Source organism: Grus americana, chromosome 1 (assembly GCF_028858705.1).
Source record: "Grus americana isolate bGruAme1 chromosome 1, bGruAme1.mat, whole genome shotgun sequence".
NCBI classification, from domain to species: domain Eukaryota; kingdom Metazoa; phylum Chordata; class Aves; order Gruiformes; family Gruidae; genus Grus; species Grus americana.
The window spans coordinates 58,360,602-58,369,733 of record NC_072852.1 but is presented as its reverse complement, the minus strand read 5'-3'; the positions used below and the strand labels follow the sequence as shown (position 1 = coordinate 58,369,733).

At 50.8% G+C, this 9,132-nt stretch overlaps 2 protein-coding genes across 2 annotated transcripts; one reads left to right on the top strand and one right to left on the bottom strand.

The window, feature by feature from the left end:
* Window positions 1–6: 6 nt before the first annotated feature.
* On the bottom strand, window positions 7–4,439 carry C1H22orf23 (chromosome 1 C22orf23 homolog). Its single transcript, XM_054832880.1, has 6 exons — window positions 4,210–4,439; window positions 3,847–3,909; window positions 3,297–3,482; window positions 2,702–2,836; window positions 1,264–1,364; window positions 7–960 (listed from the first exon to the last, which is right to left on the bottom strand). Exons 1-6 carry the CDS (start codon window positions 4,370–4,372, stop codon window positions 853–855), a joined length of 756 nt encoding a protein of 251 aa, XP_054688855.1. The 5' UTR covers window positions 4,373–4,439; the 3' UTR covers window positions 7–852.
* POLR2F (RNA polymerase II, I and III subunit F) lies at window positions 4,421–7,912 on the top strand. Its single transcript, XM_054832893.1, has 5 exons — window positions 4,421–4,557; window positions 4,724–4,793; window positions 4,944–5,074; window positions 6,523–6,594; window positions 7,725–7,912. The coding sequence occupies exons 1-5, from the start codon at window positions 4,538–4,540 to the stop codon at window positions 7,813–7,815; spliced, it is 384 nt and encodes a 127-aa protein (XP_054688868.1). The 5' UTR covers window positions 4,421–4,537; the 3' UTR covers window positions 7,816–7,912.
* The last annotated feature ends 1,220 nt before the right edge of the window (window positions 7,913–9,132 follow it).

Sequence of the window (9,132 nt, the reverse complement as noted above, 5' to 3'; positions counted from 1 at the left end):
CCCGGGGACAGGGCATGCTGCCTGACTTTGGACAGTGGCTGACAAGAGTATTGCTAAGAAGCAGATGGAATCTTAAGGAAATTGGGAGGCAGACTTTATGCTGGGATTTGCACAGGAACAGCAGGGCATCGTGCTTCAGGCTGCTAGAGGACAGAGGTGGGGGGTACATATGAGATAAGCAAACAGCCATTTCCAGGCTCAGTGGGAAGCTTGTGGCTATTGTGCATACCATGCTTTTAGGAACCAAAAAACCACAGCAGAGAGCAGCATGTCCTGGGCTGAAATCCCCTCTCTCTCCTCAGTGCCTGCCCAGTTCAGCTGCCACTGAGAAGTTTGCTGATGCACACAATCGTGCTGACCTGCAGTAATGCCGGAGGCTCATGTTTGCGCAAGGCCATGCAGCTGCATCTTCCTCTGCGCTGTCTGCCAGCACAGCCATTCCCAGGGTCGTGGGGACAGGAGCGGGTCGTAGATGTGAGACAGTTATCATGCTGTCGTAATGTCCTCTTGGTGGATGGAAAGGAGTGACATTTTTATTGGTGTATTGCTGTACTCCGAGGCATTGCATAGGCAAAAGGAGGCTCTGCTTTGTCATGTTTTGGTAGCTGCTGCTGTGTGTTTTCATCTCTTTAATATTGTTGAGCAAGAAGGGATCCGGTGCGGGGGTAGGATTTTACAACAGCTTTTTTCTGTTACCAGGTATGTACAAATTACTCCTGCCTTCTGGCTTTAGGCAACAGGTGGTGCTGCCCCCTCTTCGGCACAGACACAGACCAGCCCTTCAGACTCTGATGCCAAGAGTCTGGGAAGAAGAGATGGGAACAAACTGCGCTTCTGGTTTTTTCCCTTGGCCTAGTCATGGGGATCGGATTTGTCCCCACCAGGGAAGATGTCTTTTGTCATGATCTCTCTCATTTCCTCACTTCTCTTCTTGTCAATGATCTCCATCTCACGCATTTTCTGCAAAACACAAAGGGGAAGGACTGAGCGGGGAGAATGCTGGCAGCTTTTCTTCTTCTTCTTTTGCCAACCCCGTGAACAAAGCTTCTATTTCCCTGATTAAGTTACGTGCAGACATGGAAAAAAAGGCTGAAAACCTCTATTTCCCAAATTCATGTCTGTCCTGTGCCATGAAGGGAAACAGGTCTCTTCCCTTTCTCCTTCCCCACTCAGGTAGTGGAGGGAGACTCTGCTTTAAGGTTTCTGACACCAGGGATTCCCTCCATGTGTGGCACAGCCAGTGCCGCCAGGGCCCTCGCATACCTGTGAGATTTCAGTGAGGACAATCCTTCGATACTTCTTGCCCTGTCCTAAAGCGTCCATCTCTGCCAGGAACTCCTTCCTCTCCTGAACTTCATTCACCACTGACAGATAAGAGAAAATACTGTGGAAACAGGATTCAGCCAAAAAGCAAGAAAACATGTTTCTGTCTAGATCTGAACCCCCAATTTTCTAGCTCTGCTTGAACAGCAGTCCCACCAGGGGAAGGGTGATGTCTGCTGTAACACTCATCTTGGACATGTGTTCAAAATACCTCAGTAGTCGCTTATGCAAAAGGAAATCATAGACTCATAGAATGGTTTGGGTTGGGAGGGACCTCAAAGATCACCTAGTTCCAACCCCCCTGCCATGGGCAGGGACACCCTCCACTAGACCAGGTTGCCCAAAGCCCCATCCAACCTGGCCTTGAACACTTCCAGGGAGGGGGCAATATCTCTCCTGTCCATCCTCTTACCACTCCCCACCTTTCTAGTAACTTTTTCTAGTTTTCTTTGTACAGACAATTCTCTGTTGCTTGTGGGCAATTTAACCTGTCTGTGGATGGAGACAGAACCTGTTTAAAACTGTTGAGGTTCATTAGTTGACATGCATCACTCAGTGACCACAACCATCTCTGCTCCCAGGACCAGCATAGGTACAGAACATTAGCTGCTGCTTTGCAGCACAGACCTGCAGCCAGCTGGTCCAAATCTTGCCACAGAAAAAAGTACATGGGTATTTCAGATGTGTCAAGGACAACACTCAGCTTGCGCAAAGTTTCAGAGGATGTGTAAAGCCAGCTGCGCTGGCTTCCCTGCAGCAGGATCCAAAGCACCCCTTCTGTACATGCTATTCTAGCGTTGTCCATCTTTGTGCTGCCCTGGCTAGCGACAGGCTGGCTGGGGTGTGCACACACATTGAAGATTCAAGCACAGAGAAGTATTAGGCAGGGTTTTGTCATCCCAGAATACTCTGCAGGCCAAAGTCCATCACTGCTTAGAATTCTGCTCAACATTTAAGCTTTGCTAGGGTAACTGCTGTGATCTTGGAGTGAAGGAAAACAGAGCCCAAACCACAGTCAGGCTGGCAAGCATCCTAGTCTATGTGGAGTTATGCTGGCTAGAAAAAGGACCCGCAGTACCTGGGATTCCTGCCCAGGTCACCCCGCATGTCCCTAGGGTGTTCCCCTGCCAGCAGAGTTCATTTTGTGCGGGCAGCCCAGGGAGCTTGAATCTGCCAGCAAACCTCTGCAGTATAAGCTCTGTGAGGTCAGCTGGATCACAGCGTCACAGGAGCAAGTCCTTTCTCTTGGAAACTGGGCTTTGTGCCTCCTTCCGCAACCGGCTTCAGGTTACCGGCATGGCCTGCCACCCCAGCCCTCAGAGGGAGCCGGCTTCCTAGGCTTCCCGCCTGCCTTCCTCCAGGGTACGTAAAGACATACATTCTTCAAACCGGTCGGGCTCAGGTATCTCCTCTTCCTTTGTCTGAACTAGTGTCTGCTTCACTTTGTGCTCCACCACATCCTTCCCTGTCGCTAAGATGTTTTGTAGTCTTTGCTTCTCCTTTTCCAAATCTCCTGTGAATGACAAGGGGAAAAAAATTATTAGCCTGTCTCCTCAGGGAGTACCTGGTCGCACCATTTCCCTGCCAATGATGCCAGAGGAAGTTAATGACGGCCCATCTCCAGACTGAATTGTGCAAGCATTGTACTGGCATACCTGTGGTGAAGAGCCAACCAAACTGACATCAGAAGTTTGACTGACTTTTATAAGCTAGAAAATCACATAGCACTCCCTTCTTACAGAGGGAGTGCGTGAGTCCGTATCACCTGTCACCCCTCTAGCGAGCAGGCAGAAGTCAGGGGGCACTTACAGCAGATGTTGCCTCAGAGATCTCTTTTGAAAGCATCTTTGAAGACAGAAAGCATGAGGACGAAAAGCAATTAAGATACTGAGATTGCAGGCAGGGGATGGATGTGAGGGGAAGAGAGGGACTGGGCAGCATAATTTATTTATTAGCGGTGTTTGCTGACTTACGCCTTGCCCGTGGCTTGAATTTCTCTCGGGTGTAGGCATCTCCTGCCTGGCAGATGTTGGCAGGTCGGAGATGCGGTTTAGCTGAAAGCCTGCATGGCTGACAAACTGCTGGGGGGAAAGCAGGTGCTGCAGGCGCTGGCTCTTTGGTGGATGTGGGGTGGCACTGGAGGGGCAGGGTATCTCCTCCTGGAGAACAAACCAAAAATATTGGTCAGACAAAAATATAAGTCAGACAGAAAAGAGCCTCGATGGATGGTCCTGGGCTACCACGAGCAGAAGATCTGCCTGCTGATCCACTGTAGCACCACAAGCAAAGACCCTGGGTGCCACAGATGTCTCACCCTGGTTGTTGGTACACGCTAAGATGAGACAGGCTGTGGTTCAAGTCACACCATTGCGTCTTGTTGCCTGGATGATCCTTGGGGACACCTCGCCCTGTATGTTCCCGTGTGTCAGCAGTAGCCATGCTGCTGTTTTAAAACACTTGCTCATTCAAGCAGGCTGTGAGCAAATGTCCCTGTCTCATGGTGAGCAGCATGACATCACTCACGTTTCACACAGTCCATCAGGTATCGCCTCTGGAAACGTGTCAGCTTCGACTCCTCCATCATCACTGAAAAACATGACGTATGGGCGAAGACAGGCTGGGGAACCTGCCCCGGGGCGCTTCCCCCTCACAACCAAACCCAAAGGGGAAGGTGCAGATTTAGAAAACTCAAGCCGGGGCGGCGCCACCAGCGCCGGGCCCGCCCGAGGGAACCGCGGTGGGACGCTTCACTTCGGGGCGGGGGGTACTCCTCCCTGCAGCGGCCGCCGTGGGGGCAGGACGGGCCGGATCCCGGCGCTCCGGCGGTGCGCGGGTTACGGGGAGGCGGAGCAGCCGGGCCTGGCCCCCGCCCCCCTCCCCCGTTACCTCTCAGCAGCTCCCGCGTTCCCAGGCTGTACCGGGCTGGCCCGGCAGCGCGACCGCCGCCGCCACCCCCCGCCGCGGCCGAGCTCCCGCCGCGGCCCGGCACCCCGCTGGGCTCGGCCGCCGCCGGTGCTGATGTCACGTTGCGACGCTCCGACGTCTCCATAGCGACGAGCGGCGCCTCGGGAGGGAACGGAGGAACGGGGGTGGGGGCAGCGCGGCGGCGCGTCGCCCTGGCAACGGCGCCGCCGGGGCACTTCCGGCGGCGTCACGGCGGACACCCGGAAGTGATTCCTACTTCCGCCGGGCACGGAGGCGCTGAGGAGGCAACATGTCTGACAACGAGGACAAGTGAGAGCGGGTTTGGCTGGCGGTGGGAAGGGGAGGTGAGGCGAGGAGGCGGCGGCATACCTCGGGTCGGGTCCGGTCCGGTCCGGTCCGGTCCGGTCGAGCCCGAGCCCGAGCCCGAGGCGCGCCCGTGGCAGCTCGGCCTGCAACGCGCGTGTCCTTCCCGCAGCTTTGACGGGGATGACTTCGACGACGTGGAGGAGGATGAGGGCCTGGAGGACCTGGAGAACGCGGAGGAGGTGGGTGCCCCGCGGGCCGCCGCGCCAGCCGGCCCGGGCCCGCTCTGCCGGTACCACAGGCCTGTGTCGCAGCCCGGCTAGGCAGTCGCTGGGGCTGAGGAGGCCTCGGTGGTGGGCATAGCTGAGCTGCAGCGCTCCTGCTTTCCCCAGGAGGGACAGGAGAACGTGGAAATCCTCCCCTCCGGAGAGCGGCAGCAGGCGAACCAGAAGCGGATCACTACCCCCTATATGACCAAATACGAGCGAGCCAGAGTTCTGGGCACACGTGCTCTCCAGATAGCGTGAGTATTTCACCCTGTATCCTGAGTGTTGCCACAGCTTCTCCCTTCCCAGTGAAAGCTGCTTTCCTCCTCCTTTAAAAATTCCTGTATTTTAGGTAATCCCTTACATGACTGCTGAGCTTGCCGATCACCACCTTGGTCAACACAAGCACAGGACCATGGAGCTCTTAGTTGCATGTGACGTCTCTGTATCTCTCCTTGGCTGAGACTGTGGTACTTGTGCCTGGAGAGGGGGCCATTCAGCAGCTGCAACAAACCTTCCTAGGTCACAGGCAAAATGAGTAGGGAATGTGACAAACTTATCCTGGTTTCTGTCTTTCATGAGGGAGCCAGCGTGGGCTGGAAAGCTCAGAACTGGTTTGCAAAAGGCAACGTTGGAGGGAGGGATGCTCCAGAATGTCTTCACTTGATACCGCAGAGCTGTAGGAATTGGGAATGGAGTAACCAACCTGAAATCCATTTTAAGTGCAGTTGCATTGTGGCAAGCTGTAATTTTTTTTAAAGTATTTGCAATAGTAAGGCCTAATAGGAAATAACATTTACATCCTATTTTAAGTACTGTTAAGGCTGGCTGCTCTCAACTTCATCCATTTACCTGACTAGACTTGTTTTAATAATACATATCAAAGTTTTGTGCTTTTAGAAAAACCACCTTATGAGTGAGATTATTAGGCTGTGGCAAGGTTTGTCTGAAAGAACATTTCTTGAGTTTAATCTTGCTTGTATCCACCCTGAAAATATGCCTTTCGTCTCTACATCATTTAGAAGCTTGTAGGTGGTGATCAGGTCTTTCCTTAATCATCACTTTGCCAAGCTATTCTTTGCACAGTCTTCACTCTGTGAAGCTATTTTGTGCACATTCTTTCAACTGGTGGAAGGCCGGAAAAAAGGGGGAGACAGGATGGGCCCATGCCAGGCCTTTAATCCAAAATGCTCTGGCGCCTGGTTCTGCTTCACCTACGTATTCTGCCTTCGGTGCTGAACCTAGGCCAGCAGCAGCCCCCAGTGGCCTTATCCACGCATAACGTGAACTTTCTCTGCTGCTGCTGTCTAATGGACATCTATCATCACCCGTGTTTGCTCTGCTGTTACAAACCCCTGCAAAATGCTTGAGTTTGGTGGGTTTTTTTTTTTCTTCCTAGAGGTAGAGTGCATCATAAATCCAGCCCCTTGCTTTCCCCCAGGGAAAGCCTGGAAGGTGTGAGCAAATCAGAATGTAAGAGATGTGCTGGAGTTGTAGGAGGCATGCTCATTTTGCAGTGTTTCCATTGTCTCTATATTGGATTCATTTTAAAACCACTCTTTTTCTCACATTTCTCACATTTCCACCTCTCACAGCAGAGGGTGACTAGAAGGGTGTGGATCTGAGCGGCCCTTCAGCACCGGCTGGTTGGCAGAGGAATGCCCTCTCTGCATTCGCTCAAATGATTGTTGATGTTCTGTCCTAGGATGTGTGCCCCTGTGATGGTGGAGTTGGAAGGAGAGACAGACCCCTTGCTGATTGCCATGAAAGAACTCAAGTAAGTCTCAGACTTTGGCTGTGAGCATGTTGATTTCCATAAAGCCAGCAGTCCTCTCCTTGTCCCAGCATTTAGCAGCTTATTCCGAGATAACCATGTCTTCCCTTGATAACAGTGAGCACTATAGTTGCCTTCCCCTTTTTCACCTTGGGACTTCTCCACAGCTGCTCTCTCCCATCCTAGTTGCTCATGCAAAGTACTGATGATTAGGAGTGCCCTGAGAGGTCGTGTTCCTGTCAGATCTCCAGCCTCCATCTGAGTTGCTTCTGGTCGCTGTCTGAGTGTAAGCTCTAAAAAGTAAGGCAGGGTGTGGCAAAGTATAGTGGCATCCTGTTCTGGCCCAAAATTCAGTTGTAATTCTTGGTATGAGGGAGCTGCTTTGCTACTGGAAAAACAACGGCCCAGAATGTGGTCATTAAAGAAGTTGTATTACTTTTCAAGTCTGATACGGTTGAAACCTGATGCCCTAGTTAGATTCCAGACTGCTTACATTCTGCTGACTTAAATGTACTTCCATTAAGTTAAATTGTGTTCAGCATTTTCTTGCTTTCTAATTGGAAGCACTGTTAGCAGATGCTGTGCTCCACCCCAGCTGTACAAGGTTTTGGTACCTGAATAGTCCCTACTTCATGTATCCTTCTTAAAATGTAACTGATGTTCTCAGGGTGCAAAATACTCTGTAAATATCAGTTTGTCATGAAGGTTTTCAGAATTCTACCACTTTTGTAGTGTCTTGGGGGGAAAAATCTTCCATCAAACAAAAAGTGGGTTTGTTCTTAAAGTACCTTGATTTCCCCACCCACTCCCTGTATCTGAGTTAGATGCTTGGGGTTGTCTCATAGTGAGTTCAGGTCACAGGGCTCTATTCCTGCAGTAGCAACAGAGGACTGACCTTCTGTAGGTCTTTGGTTGTTTCAAGTCTAAGGGTGCTCAGCGCTTTGCAGCTACAAAAGGGGGAAGGTTGTTGGGAATTCCCTCTACCATATTATACCAAATCACTGGTGCTACACAGATCTCTCTTAAACCTGATGAGCTTGCTGAAGTCACTAAGCACCTCAGTTCCCATTGCCTGCTGAAGTGGTATAGTGAAGGCTCTGGCATTTTCGTTCACTTCTCTCTGCTCCTTTCAGAGCACGCAAGATCCCCATAATCATCCGTCGTTACCTACCAGATGGGAGCTATGAAGACTGGGGTGTGGATGAGTTAATTATCACAGACTGATCAGCCTCCAGCCGTTGTTTTGGTTCTTTCCTTCTCCAGAGATGTTTCTATTTTTGTCTATATTTGTGTAAATAAATTATAAACCTCCCCATTTTAAGTTAAAATGTGTTTGGTTTTTTTTTTTTCCCTCCCACCTTCTTTTTCATCTCAGTCCTACATGCCCAAGAGAAGACTTTCTTTCTTCTTCCTGCCAGCTTGGTCGTTATTCTTTCTGTGTCACAGGCCATATTAGTAAGATTAGGGAGGCGAGTGCCATGCTTTTCTTGCAGCTCTTTTTCTACCTGCGAAGGCCCTACCTTTTAGCTAGGCTAAAGACTGCAGTAACTACTTCCTCCTCCTCCTCCAGCACTGCTCCTCCCTGGTTGTAGATCCGATAGCCAATTAAACTCCTGCTGTAAAAAACTGCTCTTGCAGGTACTTTGGCTTCAGAAAGACTCTAGCCCTCCACCCCTGTCCCTTGAAATGGGAGTGTTGAGACACCTCCATCGCTTCCCCCTAGACAGTTGGGCCTTTGTGCCCTGAGCAGGTTGCTGTGGAAACCCCCAATTTCCTCTCTGGCCAGGGCTGGCTGTGGGGCTTCTCAGGAGTATCGTAGAGCAGCTCTCATCAAATCACCTATTGTTTCTCTGCTCCCGCTGCTTATCAGAAGTGGGGATCCCCTTTCAGTGGCACTGCCCCAGCCGGAAGCACAGTCACTGCTCGCAGTCCCACCAGCTCGGCAGCTGTAGGTTGTTGCCGCTCTTGCTCCTTGTACAGCCGTTCTCTGACACGTGGTAGAACTGATGACTGTGGGCGTGTGGGTGCTCTCCAGCCATCTCAGTAGCGCATACTCTGGTGGTTATTACGGTGGCACAACAGTAGTTAAACCCTAGAGTTCCTTTCATCTGTAGTGTGATGAAAGATCAGTCATTTGTCCCCTTCTGGTATCTGCACTCTTGCCTCTGATGTGCAGGGAGGTTACATGCTCAAGTCAAGAGTTGGGTGGATGTGTTACAATCTGCGAAGGCTTCCAGCCAGCTGCTACCTAGTTTTCATTTCTTGATTTGTGTGCTCCAAAATTCTTACTCTGCATGAGGAATATCTGAGCTCTTAGGCAGAACACACTGAACCTTTCTCAATTATCTTATTAAAAAGTACTCTCGGAATTTTTTGTTTGTTTTTTTTGTTTTGGGGTTTTTTTAAGAGAAGAAGAGGGAAGGTACACCTCACCTATGGTTTCTGCTTTACATTAATTTTTCTCTTTATGCTGGTCCAGGAAGAATATTTCCAACTAGTTTGTCTTAAAACTTGTGCTTATATATAAAGTGTGCATTCTCT